The 24,328-nt window shown below is 55.6% G+C and overlaps 2 protein-coding genes and 1 long non-coding RNA gene across 4 annotated transcripts; all 3 read right to left on the bottom strand.

The window, feature by feature from the left end:
- Window positions 1-1,398: 1,398 nt before the first annotated feature.
- LOC309573860 (ras-related and estrogen-regulated growth inhibitor-like) lies at window positions 1,399-7,605 on the bottom strand. Of its 2 annotated transcripts, XM_082283090.1 has the most exons (4): window positions 7,454-7,605; window positions 3,863-3,919; window positions 3,145-3,218; window positions 1,399-2,697 (listed from the first exon to the last, which is right to left on the bottom strand). In XM_082283090.1, exons 1-4 carry the CDS (start codon window positions 7,548-7,550, stop codon window positions 2,212-2,214), a joined length of 714 nt encoding a protein of 237 aa, XP_082139216.1. In that variant the 5' UTR covers window positions 7,551-7,605; the 3' UTR covers window positions 1,399-2,211. The 2 variants fall into 2 exon arrangements, with proteins under 2 accessions (XP_082139216.1, XP_082139217.1); XM_082283091.1 differs by lacking the exon at window positions 3,863-3,919.
- Window positions 7,606-9,379: 1,774 nt separating this feature from the next.
- LOC309574351 lies at window positions 9,380-10,594 on the bottom strand. Its single transcript, XR_014226520.1, has 3 exons — window positions 10,437-10,594; window positions 9,844-9,910; window positions 9,380-9,703 (listed from the first exon to the last, which is right to left on the bottom strand). It is a non-coding gene; the product is annotated as an uncharacterized lncRNA (long non-coding RNA).
- Window positions 10,595-14,114: 3,520 nt separating this feature from the next.
- Window positions 14,115-24,310, bottom strand: MRPL21 (mitochondrial ribosomal protein L21). The gene is made up of 7 exons (XM_082283927.1): window positions 24,256-24,310; window positions 23,617-23,677; window positions 22,367-22,452; window positions 20,018-20,181; window positions 18,349-18,401; window positions 14,856-14,959; window positions 14,115-14,334 (listed from the first exon to the last, which is right to left on the bottom strand). Exons 1-7 carry the CDS (start codon window positions 24,284-24,286, stop codon window positions 14,270-14,272), a joined length of 564 nt encoding a protein of 187 aa, XP_082140053.1. The 5' UTR covers window positions 24,287-24,310; the 3' UTR covers window positions 14,115-14,269.
- Window positions 24,311-24,328: the final 18 nt, after the last annotated feature.

Raw genomic sequence — 24,328 nt, 5'->3', positions numbered from 1 at the left:
GCACAGACCTTCCTCTTCCTCCTCATCTTCTTCCTCTTCTTTTCCTTCTGGTTTTTGTCCTTCCTCCTCCCTCCCTTGCCCAACCCCTGCAGACCCCTCACCACAGGAATTTAGGATTTATGCCCCCCCAGAATTCCCCTCCCACAACCTCTCCCCACCCCAATGGATGCTGCATCCGCGAGACCTTCCTTTATAAGGGAGAGGAAACTGCCCCTGGAGAGTCATTGGAGGCTTCCAGTAATTAGCAATTACCAGTCCTGAAGAGCTGCCCCTGCCTCTCCTAATGAGGTTTGGTGCTAATTATAGCGGGCAGGGCCAGGAGCCCTGGTGAGGGGCTGCGGTGGCGACCACACGGAGCCTTCTGGATTCCTTGGCATATAAAAAAGGGCTGGGGTTACTCCAGGACAGCGATCCCGGCTGTGCCGAGTGCTCCTCCACTGCCAGGAGCTCTGGGGATGCTGTTCCAGCGCTGGCCCGGCTTCCTGCTCACGGGCTGGTCCCGTCTCATCCATCACTTGGAATAATTCCTGCTGAATATTGCGGGATTCCGCCACGTCCGGCTCCAGCCAGCAGCTAAATCCATCCCCTTGGACGAGCCTTGGGGGTATTTGGGAACCGAGCAACGTGGAATGAGGGCACCCAAACCCTTCACTCGACAGGCTCAAGTGTGTGTTCAGCGTCCCACGGGAGTTGAATCCCTCCTGGGCTCCTCTCTCCCCATCCCAGCGCTTCCCAAACTGGCTCCTCTCTGGCCAGGGCGGCAATGCCCACCCCAGCTGTCGGGCCACAAACCCTCAGCCCAGCTCCCAGTGTTCAGCTCCCTCAGGAATGCCATAAACCCCTAAAAATAAACAACCCCCACCCCCCCCCCCCACCTTCTCCAGCCCCCTGAGGCGTTTTAGCCCCGTTTGGGCTCTGTGTATGGGCAGAATTTTAATTCACTAAATTAAATTTAATTCAATAAAATCGGGACTTTAAAGAAGGTGCTGAGAAGGAGCAGCCTCAAATTGCTTTCCTGGCCCAGCCCCTTGATGGGGCTCATTTTCCCCCCACAGGGGAGTGTGGGTGTACAAACAGAGATGGAATTTAAGGAACCCCCCCACCTTGGAGGGAAACCCCTTGGACAGACACCGGCAGCGCTGGGAAACACCTCTGGGAGCTGTAGGAGGGGAAGGAGTGTCTGGGTGGGTTCTGGAGCAGGCTGGGGAGGTGGGATAAGTAGTTTCCCAGGCTGTGATCCTCCAGGGAAGCCTTTCAGGGATGGAGAGAGCCAGGAGGGCACATAGTGCCAGGGCCCCAGGGGGGAGCTCTAATTTAAGGGCGATCCCACACCGTGCACCCCTTTCCTTCAGCTCCCTAAAATAACCTCTCCTGGGAGTGCCACAGGCGGTTGGGAACTCGGCTTTTATTGTCACAGGACGTGGCAGCAGACAATGGGGTCAGTCACAATAGGGGGGACAGGGGGGTGACACCACAGGGGGGTCCCAGCACAGCCACCCCGATCAGCCACACAGCCCCGGCATCCAGAGGGAGGGAAGGAGAAGGAGCCCCGAGCCCGGCTCCTTCCCACGCCTTTCCTGCCCCATCCCTGTGCAAAAAGACAAGTGCTCAGCCCACGGTGACTTTCCCTCTGGGAACAGGGCAGCTGATGAGCAGACAGAGGGGTACCTGCAAGCAGCTTCTGGAATCGGCCCTGTTGTGTCCGTGCTACTGAGCGCAGCTGGGATGGGCTGCAAGGATTTGGGGGTCCGGGGAGTTTTACTCACCAGCCATGCTGAGGAAGCAGGATCCATTCCCAGGGAATGGCTGGTGCCAGCCCAGGAGCCAGCACGGCCCTCGGGTGGCCCACGGCAAGGTGGGTGCTGGATTTGGGGTACAGACACACACCCAGCCAGCTCAGAGCAGGGGGAAAAACCCCCCAGATGTGTCTGTGCTGGGTCTAAGCCCCACCAAAACCCTCCAAGGGTTGTCCCAACACCACCAGAGTCACCAGGGCCACCTCGGCTGCGACTGCAGCCACGCCGGAGGGGGAGGAGGGAACAAAGGGATCGAATGGACGAAGAAAACCTTCCCTGCTGGCACAAAGCCCCTTGTAAGAACAACCTACAGGCTTGTGTACCCCAGTCCCACCCTCTCCACTGCTGACCTTCCCCTGTGGAGAGCCGGCACAGCCCCAGCAGCTGCCCCCACCCTGGGCTGGAGCCGGGCTGCTCACTCGGGAATGTAGTCCCTGAAGGAGTTAAAGCTGAGGCTCCGGCCCGCAGAGTTCAGGCTGGAGCTGGCTTGCATCTTGGGAATCTTCTCCATGAGCTTGGACACTGTCCTCCTCTTGAAGGAGCCCGGGGAGAAGTGCCCCTGCCTGAGCAGCTCCTGGTAGAGGCTGCTGAACACCGCCACTGGCTCCTCGTAGCTGTCCCGGGTGGAGATCTCGTAGAAGGGAATCTTGAGGGCCTTGGAGAGGTTCTCCCCGTCCTGGGTGGACACCATCCTGTCGAACTGCAGGTCCTTCTTGTTGCCCACGATGACGACGGGGGGCTGCTCGGCGGCGCCGCTGCGCTTGGGGCTGCCGTGCAGGTGGTTGATGAGGAAGCAGAGCCGCATCACCTCGTCGAAGCTGCAGCGGTCGGTCACCGAGTACACCACGGCAAAGCCATCGCCCCACTTGATCTTCTCCTCGATCTGCAGGGAGTCCTCCTCCTGCCGGGGCGGGTGGGCTCCCGTTAGCACCGCTGGAATGCCAGCACTGCTGGGTGCAAGCCTGGAAAACCTCCCGGCGCCCTCTCCGTAACGGGATTGGGGACAGCGGTGGTAACACCCGCAGCCCGGGGCAGGAATGAGGTGGCTTAGACAGCGTGGCAGCCACCAGCCCTGTCCTGGCATGGATACGGAGGGATTCAGTGCTCCCTCGAGCCGCCAGGATGCTCCACTGGCGCAGGGAGCCCAGCTGTGCCCCGCACGGGAACAGGGGAATATTTACCCGAAGCCTCACTGTAACTGAGGCTGGACATCAATTCACCAAAACGCCCTTTCCCTGAGGCAAGCACCACGAGACTCCAGACAGCAGGGATCAGCCAGTGGAAGAGCAGGGACTGCCTTCCCTGGCAGGCCGCTCTGCTCCCACGGTGCTGTCCCAGCTGGGCTCACCTGTCCGGCCGTGTCGAGGATCTCGAAGTGCACCATCTCCCCGTCGATGACAGCCGCGTGCCTGTAGATCATTTCTGGGCAGGACACACAGGGAAGGTGTGTGAGAGAACCCCCGGGGAGCAGCCACAGCCCGGGTGGCTGAGAGGGCAGCAGCGACCGAAGTGTGGGAGCAACAAGGGAGGGAGAGGGGCTCCTCAGGAGAGTGGGAGGAGGGGACATTTCTGGGACATTCCAGCAAGGACATGGCTTCAGTGCTCAAAAAAACAACCCAAATGGAAAAAAAAGAAAATCCCCCAAATCCTAGAATTCGGGAGAGCACAGGCTCCAGGGGCTTAAATGCCTCCTGTCCTTTAAAGGCCACCTCCCAGCAGATTGGGAAGGAATTCAAGGAGCTGAGGAGGAACTGTTGGTTTGATGGCTGGACTCCTAGAGGTCTTTGCCATCCTAAATGATTCTGTGTGATTCTATGATTCCACACGATTCCCTGATCCCATGACTGAGCCTGCAGCACTTCCCTGTGCAATCCAGTGGTCCATCCCAATAGATTTTGCCATAAATAACAACAGAAAGGGGAAAAGGGATGCAGGACCCAGGGAGGTGTCAGGATGGCCGTGGGCTGCCTGTCTGGTTGAGGAGGAAGAAGAGGGAATAATGGTGAATTTGGGAGCAGAGTTGGCTGTGCCACAGTGACAGCACCCGGGAAAAGAAGTTTTCCTACCTAGGGTTGGGTCATAGTCTCCAATGAATCTCCTGGTGATGAATCGTACGGTCAATGCTGGAAAAAAACACAGTGAACCCTGTTGGAGCTTTCAGAGCTCTGGACTAATTTTTCCTCCTTGCAAGGGCAGAGGAGCAACAGGAGCAGCCACAGCTCAGGCAATTAAACCCCCTCATCTGATTACACATCTCCCTGCACCAGAGCCCGGCGAGGCAAAGCCCAAATTGCTGGCAAAACCCTCCTTGGGGCCTTTGGCCCTCACATCTTTTCCAAGAAGCTCCTTTGGAAACGTGGTGCTGATGCCTGGAGAGGGAATTTCTGGATAAAGCCATGGTTGAGAGCTCAGGAGTGGAGGGTGGAAGTGGTGCTTGAGCCCTTCAAAGCATCAATGATGGTAATGGAGATGGGAGTGAAAGGCAGTGGAGAGGCTAAAAGCTGGCTTGGAAAGGATACAGGAGTGGAAAGTGAAATTAGAGGAACAGGGGAAAAAAACAGGGGGAAAAGAGCTAGGCAGGAGCACAGAGCCATGAGGGAGAGGAGGGAAGGAAAACAGAGCAGGAGCATGACAGGAGGATAAACCTCACCAGAACCAGGACGTGATGAAAAGATGAAAACCCCTCCAGAAACAAAAAGGGGAATGAAAAGCCAACACCAAGCTGGAGCAACACTCCGAGCTGCCTTTCCCTGGGCAGCCCAGGGTCAGTTTGTCCCAGCTGCCCACCAGCAGATGTTCCTGGTGTCCTGCCCTCACAGACCCACACCAGGCCAGGATCTCCGTGTTTATCCCAGGAATGTGGCACCCCACACAGGCCAGGCTTAAATAACCACAGAAAGGTAAAGAGGGATGCAGGAACTTCTCCTGCCTCCCACACCTGCTTGGGTCCTCTTTGGGGGCTTCACCATCCTCTCACCCCCCAATCCGTCTCTGGGTTTAAACCCTGCCCAGCAGGGAAGGCAATTGATGGAAAAAGCAGGTAATTTAGCCAAACTGCTCTGAGGAGATAGCCAGGGACCCTGCAGGAGACACCTACAGACACCTTCAAGGAGGCGACAGAATTATCAGGGGGAGCAGGACGAGGCAGGCTCGGTCTCTAAAAAGCACCTGATTGTGTGTCATATGTCAGGCAGCCGCCCAAAGCTGGAGCACATGGTGTGGGATGAGAAGAGGAGCCAATTAGATTGATTAAAAATTGGCTGGAGCGCAGGAGCACGAGTGGAGCTGCCAGTGGGGGAAGCGGCTGCAGGCGGAGCGGCCGCGGCCACCCAGCCTTATAAGGAGCTTTTTCTCCCCATCCTGAACATCAGTAACCTCGGGAAGGGCTCTCCTTGGAGCTCAAAGGGTTAACTGTGCTTTAAATGTGGGGTGGGGGGATGGCCGTGGGCTCAAGGGGTGATTTACCTGCCATGGAGGCGGGCTGGGCACACCTGGGCCGTGCTGCCCCGTTTGTGCCGCTGCAGAACCGCTCCAGTGCCGATCCATCTCCGCTCCACGTGCTGCAGGCAGAGCTCTGCTCTGGATTATGGCAAAGTTTACACTGGGCAGCAGCAGCAGAGGATAACATGAGCCCAGTCTGGGCTGGATTTCCAGCCCCCGCCGCTGATTCCCACAGCCCTGATCCTGAAACCACACGGCTGCACCCAAAGCCGTCCCTGCTCGCAGGGTCTGGGACCTTGGCTCACCAGATCCTGGAGGTTTCCAAACTGCTCCGTGAAAACCCAAACTGGCTGACAATCAAGGGTTATTTTTCCCTTTTGCAGCTGCCCACATGGGATTTGCCCTTTGGTTGTTCCCACCCCTCAGCTCTCCCCACCTGGCTCTGTATCCCATGGATGCAGCAGCTCGTCCCGGGGATGCTCTGGCATGGAGCCCACTCACACCCTGCCAGGATGGGAGCTTGGCAGCTCAGGGATGGAATCCACCTTCACCCTCCCGTACTTCACACCCTGGCCAGGAGAGATGTCACCCCCGTTTGGGGACCCAGCTGCCTCCCCTGTCCTCCCCACAGGAGCTCAGGCAATGATGCTGCTGCTCTTGGCTCCTTCCTCGCCTCTCCCACACCCGATCCATCACCTGGCATGTCACCTGCCAGCTGGGCAGCGACACCAGGACAGGTGTCCTCGTCCCCAGCGCAGGGGCTGGCGGCCAGCAGGAGGATGCGGCAGCTCAGGCACAGCCCCCGGGGAAGGTGACACAATGTCCCCTGGCAGGGGAGGACGTGCAGAACAGCGCCCAGGGACACAGATGGGGAGGGACTCGCTCGGGGGAGCTGCTCCCTGCTCCTGGCACGCTCCAGCTCTGCTCTGCACGAGCCACGTATCGATTTACCTCCCCGTGCCCCGGCTCCATGGCCTGTGCCGCTGCCACACACCCCGCTGCTCCAAGGCACACGGGCTGACAGCCGAACCCAACCGGAGGAACTTTTAAGGACCCTCGGCACTAGGATCCCACGCTAAGGAGGGGGCACAGCAGCCCCGCAGCTGCCCCAGGAGGGGCCCGGAGGTGCCAGGAATGGGCTGTGTGCCGGGGGGGATGCCCAGCAGCAGGGAGACACACGCCTTTGGGCCGGGGGCGAGCCAAAGGCTCCGTACACCCCCTACAATCATCTGCTCCAGCGGGCCAAGTGCTGCCAGGGCCCCCCGGGGCTCTGGGTACCCCGGAGCTGAGCCCCATCCCGTGCTCCAACATTGCTCAGGGACAGCTGGGAGTCGCTTCCTTCAGTTTAATCAGGGAATTAGGATTTTTCGGCAATGCCGGTTGCACAGAAACGCAATTCCAGCGGCTCCGACAGCCCGGCACAGGTGCCACTGGCGTGGTGCCTTCCCTTTTCCAGAGGGGCAGGACATTCCCTTTCCCCAAGGGCACGGCAGCATAGCCGTGTCCTACCAGGCTTTGCATGGATCACGGATCACTGCAATGTGGATCCACATGGATCCACAGTTTCCCCTGCCTCTGACCCCACTCCTGGGGGCTACAGGGGACACCTGCGCCCGCAAGTGCTCACAGCCCGGGATGGAGCAGTGGGAAAGGGGGGAGGATGATCCCCAGGAAGGAAGGAGGGAGCTGAGGTGCTCCCAGCACAGCATCCCAAATCCCCGCCCCAGCAGGCACAGACGGAGAGCGCCGAACAAGGCGCAGGGAAAGGGAGTTTTCCCGAAGGAAAACAGCCCGGTGCTGTGGAGGAGGCTCCCGCAAAGCTGCTGGGGACGCTGGGAATGAGCAGCGAACTCCTCACACCCGGGAAAACCCATCCCGAGCCCGGCTTTTGGGAAAGTTCTCCCGGCCAGTGATGTCCACCCCGGGTCCCCGCGCAGCTGGGGACCCCTCGGGCAAGGGAAAACCCCCATGGGACGAGCCCCGGCGGTCAAGTGTCCATGTGGGAAACCCGAGGGGAAGGAAACTCAGTGCCCTCAAACCCCACGGGTTGGGGGGGGCGCAGGGATGATGCCCCTCGTCCCGGCTTTCTACGGGACGTGGGAAGGTTGGTCCCTCTTGTCCGGAAGGGAGAATGCCGGGGGGATGCCAGAGGGTGCCAGGGGATAGCAGAGGGATGCAGTGAGATGCCAGAGAGGTGCTGGGGGGGGGTTGCCTACCTGTCTTGCCCACGGCGCTCTGTCCCAGCACGACGAGGCGCAGGGTGCGGGCCGGGCTGAGGCTCACGGAGCGGCGCAGGGGCCGCGGGAAGCTCATCCCGGAGCCGGGCCGGGGCTGCCCCGGAATCCGCCGCTCCCCGCTCCGCCGGCCGCTGCTCCTGCGGCCCCGCCTCGGGGGCCGGGCTGGGCTCAGCCCCGGGCGGGCCCGGCTGATGCCGGCCTCCTCCTCCTCCTCCTCCCTGGCCAGCGGAGGCGGTCCTCATCCCGGCCCGGAGGCGCTTCGAGAATTGTGCCTCAGTTTCCCCGCACGCAGCAGCGCCGGACCGGGAAAGCTGCTCCCCCCAAAGGGGCAAAGCCAGAGTTGGACGGGGCTCGGAGCCACCTGGGCTCTGGAAGGTGTCCCTGTGCACGGCAGGGGGTGGCACTGGATGGGCTGTGAGGTCCCTTCCATCCCGAACATCCTGGGATTCCGTGGGTCTATGAACGTGAGCAAAGAGGGAACTGGTGCAACGCCCCCCCCAGCCAGGGAAATACGGCCAGAGTGCTGCCTGCCCCCAAAGCCCTGCCTGAAATCACGGTTTTTCCCCATGTTTGGGCACGAGGCAAGTTGGTAAAGACAAGAGGAGCTGTCTGAGCCCTGGCCTTTCCCCTGGTCGCAAGAGCAGGGCGAGGAGCAAATCCTGGCTCCGCGCAAAGCAGCGACTAAATCCCCGTGGACGTCCAAGAGCAAGGACTCCACACTAGGCCTGGAACACACTTGGGGTGTTTTGGTGCAGCGGCACCACCAGGCTGCTCAGCAGCAGCAGGAAGGTGAAGCCAGGTGTGCAGGGAACGTGGAACAGCTCGGAGCAGTACCTGGAGCGGGCATGGATGTGCCTTGGGTGTGCTGGGAAGGAGGGAAAAGCCCAGCAACAGCTTGAGCAGCATCTTGACTCTCTCTCATCAGGCCCCAGAATGCTTCTGACCCATGAGATGCAGATCCCAGGCTACTCCAGTACTGCAAAAGAAGTTGGCAGAAGGGACCTGGCCAAGGGTGTGGAGCCTTCAAACACCCACAGCAGGGACTCAGTCCCTTTTCCAAAGGCTGCAGCCACTTCTCTGGCACAGGGATCTCTCAGCCTGACCATCTGGGGTGACTTGGCACAGCCTACTTGGTGCTTGAGGGAACATGAGCCCACCTGGTATTTATAGTGCCTATCAGGTGTCCAAAGGGAACATCCTGGTGCCCACAGGGACATCAGCACTCAACTGGCCGCAGGGTTATCGGGATCACAGCTGCTGCCAGCGGGATCAGTGCTGGAGGGAGGCCCCTGGATAACACAGGGACTATCGTGGAGAGCCAGCAGACCTCTCCCAGAAACCCATCTTGCCATCACGTGTGTCCTCTTTGTGCATCAGCCCCTGGAAACGGCCCTGCTCTGGCTTCTCCAGAGCCAAAAATCAAGCTCCCGGCTACATCTGGGGCCCAGGAAACAACAGCGAGGCAATAAACAGATCTTGGGACAAAAGCTGATTCCCAGCTGGGGAATGGGGGGCGTCAAGAAAAAGAAGTCTCCGTTACATTCCTTCCCTATTTTTAGCCCCATTTCCTACGGAAGTGAGTTGTCTGCAATCAAGTCCTCTTCTTGCCTGATCCTCTCCAACACCAGCTTTAATACATCGCCTGATTCCAGGCAAATGGGGGAGAAGCCACAGAGAAAACCCTTCTCCTGCGAGCTGTGTGACAACAAACGGGCAAATTTCATGGAAAATCAACCCTTGCACTTCGGAAGGCAGGAGCTGGCTGGGGGAATGCAGAGCAACAATTCCTGCTGCTCCAGGTTCCTGCTGCCCTCGCCTCGGGTGCAGCACCTTGGAACAACAGCCCTGGGAGCTGGGCAGTCACACCTGCCTTAATTCTGAGTGCGTTAACAGCAGATGGATTGGCAGGGATGAGGGAACAAAGGGACAAGGAGGATGGAGTTCAAAAGGAAGCATGCACTTCCTCTGTCACCTTGGGAAAATCGGCTCCCTTCCCACTGCCTCCATGACCACGACGACCTTCCAATCCAGTACCAGCTGCTCCAGAAAAATATATCCCTGGATTCTTTAGGAAAAGGTCCTGGAGCTGGGGAGTTTGTGTCCCTGATGGCACAGCTGGGAGAAACTCCTGCTCCTCTCGCACAGCTCTCCTCGGCGTGGTGGAAGCCACATGCGTGTTCCCACGGGAGCACTGAGCGCCACGCCCCACATTTGCCAGGGAATATTTGGCTGGATGAGAGTGGAAACAGGACTTTATCAGCACTGATCACTGGATAATCCACCTCCAGCGCTCCATGGCGGAGCCAGGTGGGAAAGGTGCAGGAGATACTGTGTCCTGGTGAAATATTTGTGGGCAGGCTATTCCATACTTGCCGGTCCTTCAAGACACGGAGTCTGCTCCGGGAACCAAGCCAGAGGCTCCCATGAATCACGGCCCTGCAAACAGAGAATCAGCTGAAATGGAAAGCTGGCCCAAAGCAAAGAGCCAAATCCCCTCAGGCCGTAGCCTCGGATCGCGGGGATCCCGTTCCATGTCCAAACCACTTCCCTACTGGATAGTCAGGTGTTTTGAGAGCTGCCCAGAAAGTGAACTTTGGTGCTTTTGAAACAGGGCAATAGTGGTTTTTTACTTAGGAAAGGAAGGTAAGATAACCCCAGTCCCTCTTCTCTCCACGAGATGATCCAAAGGCATGGAATGCCAACAGATCCATGTGGGAGCCAACTCCAGTTCAAAAATGACTGAGGTATCTCAAAGCTTTGTTCCCCAAGGTTTAGCTCCTCTCCCAAGCCTCCATTTGAAGGGCTCAAACGCTTTTCCAGTTCACCCACCACATTTAATTGCCACTCATTAATTACTGCATGGACATTCCCACGTGCAACTCCATCAGGGAATGCTCTCCAAGGATACAACCAATGCCACACTGCCCTGTCCACAAACATATTTTGGGTTGCTGCAGCATACCTGGCACACCCAAGGGTCCTCCCAGCCTTCAGCCCCTCACATTCCTTGATCCACTCTGTTCTGTCTGACACCAATCCAGCTGGGAAACCTCTGCATCCACCACATCCAGGGCAAGGCACAGGGACACAGATCCCAGCTGCTTCTCCATGGGCTATAAATAGGGAGAGGGAACACAGATGAAAGGCCCCGTGTCCAGGCGTTCCGGCCACAGCCGGACTCCTCCGGGTGGGATTTGCATCAACATGAACCCACTGGGAACACGTTCCCTTTCTTTTTTTAATAAAAGGCTGGGTTTTAGGTCACAGGAGATAATGAAACTTCTAGTGCGAGAGAAATCCAACCAACAGAGTTTCCTGGTGTCCTGTTCCTGCCTGCTGCTGAAGCGGATTCCGACACGCGGCCGGATCACGCTGAGAAAACAAATCTGGCTCCACGTCAGAGCTCAAAGTCTCCTTCCCAAAGCTGTGAGGGATAAAATCACAGGGAAGGGGCAAATTAACAGCATTTCCCTCTCACCCCAGGGCCTGAACAACATATCCTGAGAGCTTTCCGAGCTGCTTTGCAGCTGGATAAACGGCGGCAGCTCCTGGCCTGGCAGAGCGCGTGATCCAAATGTCCTGACGGAGCTGCTAAATCCCTCTGCTGCCCCGTGGGCTCCAAAGAGAGTGTCCTGCACTTTGTTTTCCTGCAGGAGCTGGCTGTTGGGAAGGAGGACGCTGCCACAGACCCCGTCTGCCAGGCTCCGTCAGACTCTGCAAACAGCTCCTCACGGCGGGAAGCTTCCTGCTGCGGGAATGGCTGTGCTTGGGAAACTGATTTTAGAACACAGAGCAGCGTGCTGAGGGAAGGAAGAGAGACCCCATCATGGAAGTAACCTAAACCTCCAGAAACGCTGCAGAAAGGGATCCCGTGGGATGGCCAGGATGGGGCTGCTTTACCTTCAGTCACAAGAAGGATTTTATGTGAAACACAAGTCCAAGCCCCCCAAAGCTGCAACATCCAGAGCATTGGAGGGGCTTGGAACAGCACTGGCCTTTGATATGATGGAAACCTTGCTCCAAAGCAGCTCCAAAAAGCAGCTAGAGCTGAGGGGGAGGGAAAAACCTGGAGCCACAAAGGAATTCTGATGCCATGGGCCACTCTTGAAAGGGCAGAGGAAGAGGTCAGGGCTGGGCTCAGTGCGTGGCACACAGAAATCAGGGATTCAAACCCCTCCCAGAGAGAGGAGGGCAAGGAGGGGTCTCGGGGGACACACACCTGGGATCCAGGGAGCAGCAGGGCCAGGGATCCACTCGGTGCTCCTGCCCGAAACAGGGATGCCATGGGGAGCCGGCAGAGCAGCAGCGGCACCTCCCGAGTCACTCCCGACAGCTCTTCCCGAGCAAACCTCGCAGCTGGCAAGAAAACAACGCTTCCTTCTGATGGGAAATGTCAGGGCTGCAGAGCCAGTCGTCCTGCTGCCGTGGAGCCCTGCTGGCATTCTTGGAAAGCACGGCAGGAGCAACACAGGCAGCAGCTTTGTGGCCAGCGGGCAGGGATCAGCGCTGGAATTCACTCCCAGTTCCCAGCACATGCCCTCTGCTCCGGCTCTGAGCCTCCCTCCCGGGGGGACAGACGCCACAGGGGTGGCCAGAGCCCAGGCCTGCTCCTTGTCCGACCCACGTGGATCTTCAGCTCCGGGCAAAGCATCTCAAATTCCACCCAGAGCTGTTTTGTCCTGGCGGATAAATTTCCGCCAGGAATCAGTACTTAAGGAGAAAAACCCCCAAACCTGCTTTGTTGAGAAATTGCTGCTCTTAAGCTATTTCAGGGCTATTTAGCACCAGGAAGGGTGACAAGGATCGCCCCCGGACACATGAAGCCACGTGGAGACCTGTGACTTCATCCCAGAGAACTGGGCATTCCTGCTCCCACTTGGAACGACAAAAAGCTTTTGATTTAAACTCCCTTGAAGAAAGCATTAAAACAATTCCTTTTACCTCAGTCTGAAAAAATAGTTCCAATAAAACCTGCTTGTTTTGCATCATAAACTTTTCAAACCAAGAACTTCCTGATACTGGTTGGATTTTCCCTTCCTGAATTTTTATCCCCCCTCAAAGTGCTGTGAAACCACCCTAATTTTGTGTAGTATCTCACTTGGATCAAAACTACATTCCCAAGGGCTTTTTGGGGGATCAGACTGACAGAACTTAAGCCCTTTGCTTTTCCTTTGACTCCACAGCAGCCTCTGCCCTCCGTATTTCCGAGCCCTGAATCTCATGTTATTTCCAAGTGTTTCTTCCTATTTGGGAAGGACAGAACATTCCTGCTACATCCCCTTAAGAGCCAAGACATGCTGTTTCTTAGCCCCAGCGCTCAAGCACGGAAGGACTGAGGGTTTCCAGGCCAACTCCTTCGGCTGGCAAACGCCGCTTCCGCTGTGGACCGGGAACAGCCCGCATCCGGAGGCTGCGGTCCCTGTGCCAGCCCACAGCACTCCCTGCCTGCTGCTGGGATCTGCTGCTCCCAGCGTGGAACTGCAGTCACCTGTGGGAGAAGGCGAAGAGGTGGGAGATGATTTTTGGAGGGGCCTCCCCGCTCTTCTGTAAGAGGCTGGGAACAAGGATTGCGACGATCCAAGCTGTCCCTGCCTCCACGTTCCGTCGGCTGCTGAAAACCGCGTGTCCAACCTCAGCAGCAGGGAAGGAGCAGCATTCCCAAGGGCTATTTGTGCCAGAAGATCTGAAATGGGAAGGGCTGAGTCCACCCCTGCAGATCCAGCTGTCTCCAGTGGCTGAAGAACCAGCTCGACCCCGGCACACCTGAGTCCTTCTCCAGCTGAAGGTGAGATGCAGCCAGAGCCACCCGAGTGGCACCTGATCTCCCAAAGGAATTGTGACATTGGACAACCAGGGCAAGTCCCAGATGGAAGAGAACTCCCACTTCCTTCAGGACAGGGTTGTGGCAACCTTTGTCCCAGAAGGAGACATGGTGGGAGTGCAAAGGACACCCAAACGTGGATTTTCCTCCCAGTTTGAAGCAAGGTATTCCCTAGGGAAGTGACAAGGTGAGCAGGGCCTGTTATCCCTTCCCATGGTGGCTATTAAGAACCCCACAGTACAAGAAACTCTAGGAAACTCCAGTCCTGGTGGATATCCAGCCTGGAAACACCAGCAGGCCTCGGCTGGATCCACATGGCCTCGTTATGTGCTGCTCAGGAAAGGACAGTGCTCAACATGCAGCCACAGAAGAGGGGAAAGACCAGGATCTAGACATGGAGTACACGCAGCAGGCCAAAATCCAGCTCTAAAACAGGCACAAAATCCCTCCTGAGCCACCAGTGCCTCGTTCTGATAGTGTTACACACACACACAGTTCATTGCTGCTCACCTTCAAGAGGGGAATTTTTCAGCTCCACTTCCTAGTGCTAATCCTTAAGAAGGATTTTCACCCCTTGGCACAATTTGGGAGTAGATTCAGGACCCTGCAGTCTCCTGGTTTCACTGCTCTCTTCAGTGCCACGGGCTGAGGGCCACACTGTACCCCAGGATGTTCCCTGGAGCCACACAACACCAGGAATTACATGACCAGAATTCCCGAATTCCTAAAGTTCAGGGAGGCATGAAAAGGCTGGACAGCCAGCAAGGGATCCTGGGGGCTTCCAAACCCCTGCCAAAGAAACACCAGCAAAGCTGAAGCAGCAGTTTAAAAAATATTCCATTATTTTAAAAAGAAAGCACATAGAGATTCCCATTTCCCACCACGGCAACAAGTCCAGGACTTCCCAGTGCCGAGGCCATTTTATTTCCACAATTCCCTGGAGCAGCAGTGATTCCCAGGCACAGCCGCCCCAGTCAGGACAAGCAGGGGTAGATTTCAATGGTGTTGATCCGGAGGACGGTCTGGGGGTTGGCAATGACTGAAAGAGAAGGAAAAGGGGGGAAAAAGAAGGATCAGGTACCAGCATAAACCTGGTGCCAACCTCATGCCAGGGCGCCTGGAGGGTGGTGCTGGCAGACAGCTGCATTCCATGGGGATGCCAGGGACAGCAGGTCCCAGAGTGGCACTGGGGCAGCCTGGTCAAGGCTTTTCCATCCATCCCATATGAAACCAGCCAGGATTCTTCCCTCTCGCAGAGAAGGAAGAGTCACTTGGCAACCAAAACCCACACAGGAGCCTGCTGGGGCCTGCGGGCAGCTGTGAGGACACACCCAGCGTTTAAGGCTTTGGGAAGAGAATGGGATTGCTCTCCTGCCCAGGAAGTTTAGGGAACACTGAGGGAATATTAAATCCCGGTGCTCTGTGGGCATGCCTGGGAGAGGGGCTGGGCCCTGAGGGGCTCTGGGGACACGGAGAACGAGCCCCTTCCTCGGGTCCTTGTGCTGGGATACCTCCCCTCCCACATCCAGCAGGGAAGGAAACACGTCCTTTCCCTCTTACTTTTCTTCCTCTGGAAGTTGTGCCTCCTCCAGAAGCGCATGTTGACTTTGGGCCACGACTCGGTCTTCTCAATCACCGTGGCCTCCACACGGACCAGGTCCTTCCTTAAAAATGAGTGTTAGAGGCATCAGGTTTTAGTTACTGACGTCCTGCTCCCGGGGAGCGGGTTTCTGGGAGAAGAGACGCGTAGATAACACATCTTGCCTGGCAGAGCCAGATCCCGGGAACTGCAGATCCTCTGTGGGAGGAGGGCCACCTGCCCAGGCACGGCCAAAAAAGCCTCCAGGTGCTGTGCCTGGATCGGGAGATGCCACAGGTCCCAACTTCCCTGTCACGTGAGGGATGAGATCATCCCACCTGAGCAGGCAGGAGAGACAGGGACCTGCTGGAACCTGTAGGATTGCAGCAAGAGGAATTCCCCTGGCACCTCCAGGCGGATCTCATGGGCCCTGCTTGGGTTTCGGCACGGGATGAGCCCATCCCCACTCCTGGTCACCACAGAAATCCTTCCTCCTCCTCTACGGCATCACAGACAGCTGGAAGAAAACCTCACCTTGCTGGAAACACTATAACTTTCCCAATAATTTTTAAATTAATTGTTCTAATGAACCCTAAGCAATTTTCCACCGCAGCCAGCGTTTAGCAAGGCTTGCCACAAGCTGCTGCTGTGGGAACACAATTTTTGGGAAAATGACGAAAATGACAATTTGGGAAAATTTTTGGAAAAAACTAAGTTTTGCTGAAACAACTGTGATCAACCTTGATATGCTTCAAGGGTCTCAGAAGGTGAGAACCCCCAGGCAGGATCCAGACTGGAGCTTTGGACAGGGGGGTTTTAGTCAGCAGCCACAGGGAAGGAGGAGGAGCTGCTCTTCCATGCACAGCCCTGCAGAATTCCATTAAAAGCTCGTTAAGTTTGCCACAGGAAGACATTTAAAGACCATTTTGCTGACAAACGGCTCTGTCTGCACTTGAGGGGGGCAGAGGGGGAAGCCCATCCAGCTGAAATTGTTCCAGCAAGGTCACTGGGAGGCCAAAGGCTTCAGACAGCCACCATCTCTTAAAATCCACCCTGGGGGTGTGATTAAATCAGAGACTGGATCCTGGAGGAAACTGATTTATCTGCAGTTAGTGACCAGCCCAGAAGAAAAGAGCCAGAGAACAATGTAGATTTTAAGAGACCACTGGGTGACCCCGACATCCCAGCTCCAGGGTTTGCTCCAGATCCAGCACCACTGAACCACACACACGCCCTGCCACCCTGAGGGAGAAACCAGGGAGCAAACTGCACTCAGGCCGTGGTTTACCACTAATTTGGGACTAAACTTCCTGGATTCAAGGCTCTGGTGAGTTCTCTGAGGGACACAGCTCTAGGAACTGCTGGCAGGAGGCTGAAGCACAACAGAAACCAACTCGCTGGAGAAGAGCTCGTGGGCAGGACAAGTTCTCAGCAAAACAGAGCCCAAGGAAAAAAATAAAAATCTCTATCAAACGTTTTAGGTATGACTGGAATGTCCATAAAAATAAGAAGGGGGTCACACATTTCCCAGAGCCCGACACAGCTGGGCCTGCTGCCTTCAGCAGCAAAATGTTCCATGGATTGAATTTTTGCAGGAGGCGGGAAAAACTCCGGCTGGAATCTCACTCTGGATCTGAGCTGGGCTGAAAGGTGCTGTCAAGAGGCAGAGAAAAAGATCCAGGCAAGCTACAAGCCCACAAGATCATAACTCTTGGAGGTCATAACTCCAGCTGCCCCACAGGAGTGAATCCCAGCCCGGCTGTCTGGGACAAGGCCTTTGGCATTTCCACTGCAAAAAGGAGCAGGCAGCAGGAGAAACAGCGAGGTTTCCTAGAGGGAAAATTCCCATCAGCTCTATTTTGTCCAGAAATAAGCCAAACTTTCCCTACACTCATGCCTAACACGGGCTCCAGCCCTTGTGCCAGCCGGGGCAGGCAGTGACTTGGACAAACACAGAGCCCGAAGGATTCCAGAGCAGGAGCCAGCCAGCAGCTCCCAGAATAGCCTCTGCCATGCAGATGTGGTGTTTCAGGGTTTAAAGGAGCATCATCCTGGGAGGTATCAGAGGAACAAACCCTGTCCAGCTGTCCCAAACAGGACACGCTGGGGAGCCGACAGGAAGCGGCTCCGGTGAAGTGTCTCGGGCTGTGAGCGCTCACCGGGTGTTTATTTATCCAACAACAGAGACACAGAACTGCCTCTGCTCTCATCCAGCTTCTTCTCCCCTCCCCAAAATGCCTGTGGGCTAGGGGACTGTGTGAGAGAACTGCAGTGCACGTTGCTGGTGACGCCCTTTTCCCATCCCACTTCCCCTTTCCCCCATCCCGTACCAGAGAGCTGGGATTTCGGTGGTTCCCCTGCAGCTCAGGGGGTGATGGCACCTCCCCCCAGCCTTCACTCTTCGTGGCCAGCCTCTTCCTCCTCCCATTGACTCCCTTCAGCCAAAGGCCCTGGAGTCCAGGCCAGATGTGCAGCCTGGTCTGCCTCACGCAGCTGCCAACACTTCCCACACCCTCCAGGCGCCTGCAGGAGCCAACAGCTGGTTTGCTTCCTGTCCTGGAGCTCCTGGGCATCCCCGAGCCAAATCCAGCACAAAGAGCTGCAAAGAACCACCCCAGGGCCCCTGGATCAGAGCTGGGGGAAGGAAGGTGCTCCTCACCTGCCTGACGTGGCACATCCCACAATGAAAAGCCCCTTTCTAGTCCTAGAAATGAGATTCCCCTTCTTAAAACCTTCCCCAAGGGCACTGTCTGGCAGTAACTCATAGAATCCCAATGATCTGCTAACCCAGATCCTCTTCCAGTGCTGTTACAAGGAGTGGCAGCTCCCAAAATCCTGTCCCACACAGGGACCTGAGGCAGGTGCGACTGGTGCAACTCAAGGCACGTTAAAACTGTACAAATAACTCCTAAATACCACCTGCAGTAACACCTGGGCCCTCTGGGAAGGCAAAGCCTGAGGAACCAGAGGTTCTGTACAGCAAGTCCTACAGCACTGGGATGGAGGCAGTGCCAAGGGATAAACTCCTCCCGAGTTCTGTGACTGCTGGATTACGTGATTGAGAGCAAGGGAAAAATTAGGAGCCCTAAAATTAAGGCTAAGGGCTAAAAACTCTACTCGAGGGATTAAGGAAAAGGATTTCTGGCTTATTTCAAGGTGACTGCCACCAAAATTAGGGTAAGAAGGCAAAGATGCTGAAGGGCAACATGTCCTGCTAGTTTGTGCCAGGAGGAAAAGATCCAACTGAGGTGAATATCCAAGAGCTACCTCAGAACTGGGACCTGCTGCTCTCCTGGCACTGGGGAGGGGGAAAGTCACCAGAGGCTGATGAGCTGTTTCATTGGTGATTCTTTCAAAAGCCACAGGGCTGGGATCACAGTTAGTGCTGATAAATCCCAGTTTCAGGGACTGCAGAGCCCTGAAACCACAATTAAGCACAAAAATGCCACATAATTTCTTTATGAAGCATCTTACCCCAGCAGCGGCCTTCCAATGAGCGTGAAGTCGTCAGCACCAACCAGCAGAACCTGGGGGAAATAAATCAGGCACAAATCACTGCTCATTGTCCTGGCAGAAATGCAAACTAGACCTTTCAAATTCTACAGCCATAAAGGAGTCAAACTGCTTAAAGCCAGGCCTCCCCACATTTCAAACCTGACACTAACTGCAGGGGTGGTGGGGAAAGCTGCAAACAGGCTGGAGACAGAGCCATTACTCTTCCAGAGAGCTCATCCCACTGAAACAGACTGCAGAAGTATCTTTCTCCATGATCAGAACACACTGAACGTCTCTGTCCTGGCTCACCAGCAGCCATAAAAAAATATGGAAAGCAATCAGGGAAGAAGAATAACCTGCCTCGTGTGGGATCTGGACAAATGGCAGCTCCTAAACTGTTGGATTTTTACAGCAGTTGCTGCAAATCCCAGTGGAGAAACAATTCCCTCATTCTCAGTAAGGCCTCGAGATGGGAAAGAAAGAAATGAACATGAGGGGGTTCACCAGCCCTTGCTGGTTTGGGGCATTTCAGCTGCATCTAAAGGAACGGGCAGGATAAGAGAGGATACAGTGGGAAGAGGCTGCATTTCACTGAATCATCGAGGTTGGAAGAGACCTTCAAGGTCACGGAGTCCAACCATCAACCCAGCACCACCATAATCTTCCCTAAACCATGTCCCCAGGTGCCACATCCGGAGCCACTTCTCCCAGGCTGCCTCACAAATCCTCTGGCCCCACTTAAAAACCACACAGAAACGATCTTGAGAAGTCCTGGCTTTCGTTTTAGACAGAAAAAAAAAAAAAAAAAATCCCTAAAGGGTTCTGGTGCTCAGGCAAATTTTCACCTCCACTGCCACCCAGACCTTTGCATTCCGAGCTGGCTACACCACAGAAATCCCTCCTCTCTGCTGGACACAGGGATGTGGGACACAGCTGAGGACATGCCTAAAAAACTGCTTCGAAACTGGGCTTCAGAGCAAAGGCTGAGCACAAAAACTCCTCAGCTCTCCTGAATTACTTGCTTAGCTCCAACAGCCCACATGAAGGTGAAGCCAACAGAATCCCACTCCATAATATTTCCCTTCAGTCTGGATTAATGAGCCTCTGCAAGTCCCTGCTGGTTGTCCAAGGCTGAGGATAAAGATATTAATTGGATCTTGGCAACTCTCCCCTCCGTTCCCCATCCCTCTGCCTCCACCCGGCCCAGCACGATAAGGATCTTACAGAGCCCTGAGGAGTTTATAATCCCTCTGGGAGCCCTGCAAGGAATTAAGGGGTTGGACTCGATGATCTTAGAGGTCTTTTGCAGCCTAAATGGTTCTGTGATCCGGGGTGTTGGAGTCTCAAGGCAAACACAGGCTTTCACTGCCGGCTCTGGAAACAACAACTGTCATTTTCTTTTTTTGGACGGAGTTAGGACAACAAAAATCTGTCTCCCCACGGAGTCTGGCAAGACTCACTCCAGCCCCGTTGAACAGAAATTGCAATAATATCTGAAACTGGAACAGAACTAAGGGAATTGGAACTAAGCAAAGGGCTGGAATGAGGGTGGGAGACCCCCCAGGAGCGCTTCGGGACGTGGTGTTAAAACCGGTGATGGGTTTTGCCTCCAGGAACGTTTGTAGGGAATCTGCTCTGGCTTTTTCACCTTCTCCATGCGGATTCGGTCTCCACACTCAGCCTCCAGGACGTTGTCCATCATGATCAGGTCTTCACTGGTGATTTTCCACTGCTTGCTGGCGAAGTGGACGACGGCAAAGAGCCGCCCGTATTGCCCCGCGGAGATCAGCCCATTCACCTTCCGCACCACTTCTGCTGGCAAACAGCAAGGCAGGGATCAGGGCAGCACAGCCAGAGAGCTGGGAAGGGCTGGGAAAACCCACCCAACCACCCGGCTCTCCCCCCAGCACTCTTATCTCCTGGGAGTCTTTAAGCAAGGATCAACAGTAGTGTTGCTTCCCAGACGTGTGAGCCTCCCTTTTTAAAAATTCACGAGTTATTTGTATTTTAGGTGCTGGCAAAGCCACGTGTAAGTAAACATCTTGTATACACTGTGCAGCTACTCTACACTGCTGACTCTCAGCCCGTTCCTCAGGCAACCCAAAGTGTACTGTACTTGGGTATAAAGCATTCCAGCAAAGAGCTCTTGTCCATGCATCCCGCCTTTGTGGGAAATTCCCTCCAGTTCCAAGTCATATGCAGACAGCCCAGAACTCTGAGTAGTGCCTAAGGCACACAGGAACGTCAGGAAGAGCTTGGGAAAAGGCTTCCAGCACACGACAAAGCCCAGCCTGAGAACGTGTACCTGCAGCAAGGACAAGAGACACCTGTCCCTCGCTCCCTCCCAGAAAAACCTCTTCCCCCGTGCATGGAGGAGCAGGATCCTGAAGCCAGGTCCTGCATGTGGACAAACTCCATTTCCTGCAATCAGCCTCCTGGGCAGTGAATCCAAACCCAGCTTTTACAGGAACACCAAAAGGTGTTGCTCCGTGACACCATCCCACTGCCAAGCAGCAGCTTCCCACCCTCCCTGCTGCCCAGAAAAACACATTGTCCTCATTGTCCTAAAAAGTGGCCAAATCCTTTTTTCTTTTTTTTTTTCCTGGAATGCAAACAGAACATCCCTTTGGGACAGACAGGAATCCAGCAGCCAGGCAAACCCAACCCAATCCTTACAGGAACACTCGGAAAAGGTCCAAGTTCCAAGCCAGAGGATACAAACTTAAAGCTAGAGGTAGGAACGCAAATTACTTGTAGGGCAGGAGCTGCAGCAGTTCCCACCAGGATAAAGAGTTGTTGATAACTGTTCCAACACCTCCAGTGCCAGGAAACATCAAGTGATTGCTGGCTTGGATCTCAGCACCATGCGGAGAGACCCATCCCAAAATATCCGGGGCTGTTTCCACAGCCAGCAGGAGACAGGAGGCAGAACTGCAATGCTCCCGCTGCTGTTCCCTGCGGATGAGCACAGCCAGGAGATAATGTTCAGCAGCAGCAGCAGGAGGGAATCCATCAGGGATGGCACCAAGCCCTGAGGATGGGACCCCGCTCCCCACAGGGCTCGCACGGAGCAGTTTGTGGTTCGCTGCTGGGTTATTTCACACACAGGGACAGGCACCCATCTGTCACTTGAGCAATCCCAGGAGCACGGAGCAGATAAAAAGCAGGATCAAAACAGCCCGGGAGGAGACGTGGAGCAGGAGGCTCTCTCCAAAGCACATCCCTCCATTAGGGACACTCTCCAGCCACGTGATGGGAGAGATCTGCAGGGAGGTGAGCTCAGCTCTCCTCGCCAACCTTGTCCCCAGCCCAGAGCACTGAGGGCCATGCCCGGTCATTCCCTGGACACCTCCAGGGGTGGGGACTCCAAAGCTCCCTGGGCAGCCCCTGCCAAGGCCTGGCCACCCTTTCCATGAGGAAATTCCTCCTGATGTTCAACCTGAACCTGCCCTGGCACAGCTTGAGGCCGTTCTCTCTCACCCAGCAGTCCTGACAAGCTGAGGGGACAGGGACACGACCACCACCGTTGTGTCACGTTGTGTCCCGCCTCTGCAGGTCTGTCCTGTGCCCACCATCCAACTGCTCCTGCTGGCTGGATGTTCTGTTTTATGCACCGAAATACACCAGCTCTCCATGTGCCCACCATCCAACTGCTCCTGCTGGCTTTGATTTAGCCAGTGAATGCAAAATAGCTCGCTTCTCCTGCCCAAAAGGCTTCTCTCACGCTTTTAGTTTTCTTAGTACCTTGTTTCATGCCACACATCGCATCAGGTAAGGTTCCTCTGGCAGCACAACAAGCTGCCACAAACTAAGGAAAAATCGCATTGTACCCAAATCTCCCAAACCAGCAGCTGGAGCACAATTCCAGTGACACTAAAACACGTGAGAAACAAAAAAAAACACCAAAAAAAGTGAGGAACACAAACTTCCAGCTGCAGGCATTTATGCTCAGTCAGGCCTCGAGGCAATGCTGGAAGACCAGATTTGATACTTTTACCTGCATGATACTTGGCTTCTTCCACTGGATCTGGAAGTTTCACTTCAGGCCATGGGGGCGAAGTCAGGGAAGTTTTGGCAGCAAGTCTGTGAAGGACAAGGTAAAATTCACTGCAGCAAACAGATACTGCCAAGAGATGGAAAACAGGGAGAGGAAAGAAGGAAAAAGGAGATGGAGATAGAATAGAAACGGATATTAACACCCAACCAAAAGGCATCAGATTACAGGTAACAACTAGGCAAGAATCTGCAATTGCACAAAACCAATCTGAGATGTAAAGAGGAGAGATATTCGCCTTGGAAAGCTCCATGAGATGGCCACAAAGGTCGTGGTTCCTGAAATCTGAAAACTTAGTAGATTTTGTAAATAGCATCCCAGAGCAAAAAGCAAACACCATCCCCCTCAGGGGTGGGCAGTTTGGGTTGTCCTGCGTGCAGAAATCCCCACTTTGCCTAAGCACCACAGGAGGCGCAAACGGCATAAAATATTCAGGAATAAACATGAGATGGGAGTGGGGAAAAGCCAAATTGACTCAAGATCCTTTGCAATGATTGATTTACTCGGTAACTCCCAGCCAAACGTCCCAGAGGGCTTTAATTTAACAGGACCTCCAAGTACCCGTGAGTACCTGACCACAGGCCCCGAGGCCTGACGGGGTTTAGTGAGGATTTTGGGTGCTGTGTCACCCAGGCAGAGATCCAAGGATGTCTGACCCTAGAGGATGAGCAGGAAGAGGGAAGAGCACATCCTGCCGTTCCCTGCGGCAGGAATTCTCTGCTCCTGCAGTGTCCCCTCCTGGTCACAGCCAGAAGCAGCTCAGTCCTGCAGGAGATCCCGGCACGGGGAATGGAATAAAAGCACAACAGGCAGCTCCCAGAGTGCTGGAAAAAGCAAAGCCTAAAGGTCCCGTTGGAAGAGTTATCACAGAATTCCAGAAAGCTCTGGCTTGGAATGGATGTTAAAGCTCATCCAGTCCCAGCCCAAGGCAGAAACACCTTCCACCGCACCAGCTTGCTCCAAGTCCTGTTCAACCAGGCCTTGGACACTTCCAGGGGTGGGACAAAAAAACCCCCAAATATACAAAATGAAGGGAAGCACCCTTCTGGGAAAGGTGACTGAAGGTAGGCAGAGTCCAAAACATCGGGAAGCGACAGGATGAGCAAGACTCCTTCCCGAAGGAAAACCAGCTGCCCTGCCCACCCCGCTGAAGCAGGCCGGCATTCCAGGGGGAAAAGGCAAAGTGACATTACCCTGGCTGTGGGGACGAGCTCTGGGAACTCCGGTGCCGGACCGCAGCCGACAGCAGGGAGGCTGAAAGGGAGAGAGGAGGGAATTAAACACAGGCAGCAGCTGCTGGGCTTTTACAGAATTCCAGAATCATTTAGGCTGGAAAAGCCCTCCCAGATCATGGAGTCCAAGCTGTGCCCGGTCCCCACCTTGTCCCCAGCCCAGAGCACCGAGTGCCACGTCCGGGCATTCCTTGGACACCTGCAGGGACGGGGACTCCAAAGCTCCCTGGGCAGCTCCTTCCCAGCCCGGGAAGGAGGAAACTGATGAAGCCCCTACTCCCTCCCATCCCCTGGATTTTGCTGAAGGGTTTATGCCACGGCGGGAAGAACTGTGTAAAGCTGATTCTGCTTTTCGTGAACACGGCCCGGCTTTCGGGCTGCTCCGAATCCCTTCCATTTCCACCCAGGGAAGCGCTCCAGGGCTCATCCAGCAGGTGCACGGCAGGGATACAGCGGGGCCAGGAGGCAGCAGCGGAGACCCTGACCTACTGTCCGCCTCCTTCCCTCCATCCCAGCAGCTGGCAGAGCTCCCTCCTTCCCTCCCAGCAGCAGGGGCAGGGACTGTTCCCGTTCCCGGTCCCGTTCCCGGTGCCCGCTCACCTCCCGCCCGCCGCGCTCGCGCCGCCGCCATCGCGGTGACCTCGCGCCGGACGCGGAACCGCGGGGGCGGGGC

The sequence above is a fragment of the Coloeus monedula genome (assembly GCF_965178545.1).
Source record: "Coloeus monedula genome assembly, chromosome: 6".
Lineage (NCBI taxonomy): Eukaryota > Metazoa > Chordata > Aves > Passeriformes > Corvidae > Coloeus > Coloeus monedula.
Note: the sequence above shows the minus strand (reverse complement) of the source record. Positions and strands in the feature narration are given on the sequence as shown.

Coding starts and splice junctions, on each gene's coding strand:
- LOC309573860 (XM_082283090.1), bottom strand. CDS start 7,550: ATGAGCTTCCCGCGGCCCCTGCGCCGCTCCGTGAGCCTCAGCCCGGCC. Junction 3,219..3,862: donor AGACTATGACCCAACCCTAG/GTAGGAAAACTT, acceptor TGTCCTGCCCAG/AAATGATCTACAGGCACGCG. Junction 2,698..3,144: donor TCCTCGACACGGCCGGACAG/GTGAGCCCAGCT, acceptor CCGCCCCGGCAG/GAGGAGGACTCCCTGCAGAT.
- MRPL21 (XM_082283927.1), bottom strand. CDS start 24,286: ATGGCGGCGGCGCGAGCGCGGCGGGCGGGAG. Junction 14,960..18,348: donor ATTGGAAGGCCGCTGCTGGG/GTAAGATGCTTC, acceptor CTCATTTTTAAG/GAAGGACCTGGTCCGTGTGG. Junction 14,335..14,855: donor CAACTTCCAGAGGAAGAAAA/GTAAGAGGGAAA, acceptor CTTCTCTTTCAG/TCATTGCCAACCCCCAGACC.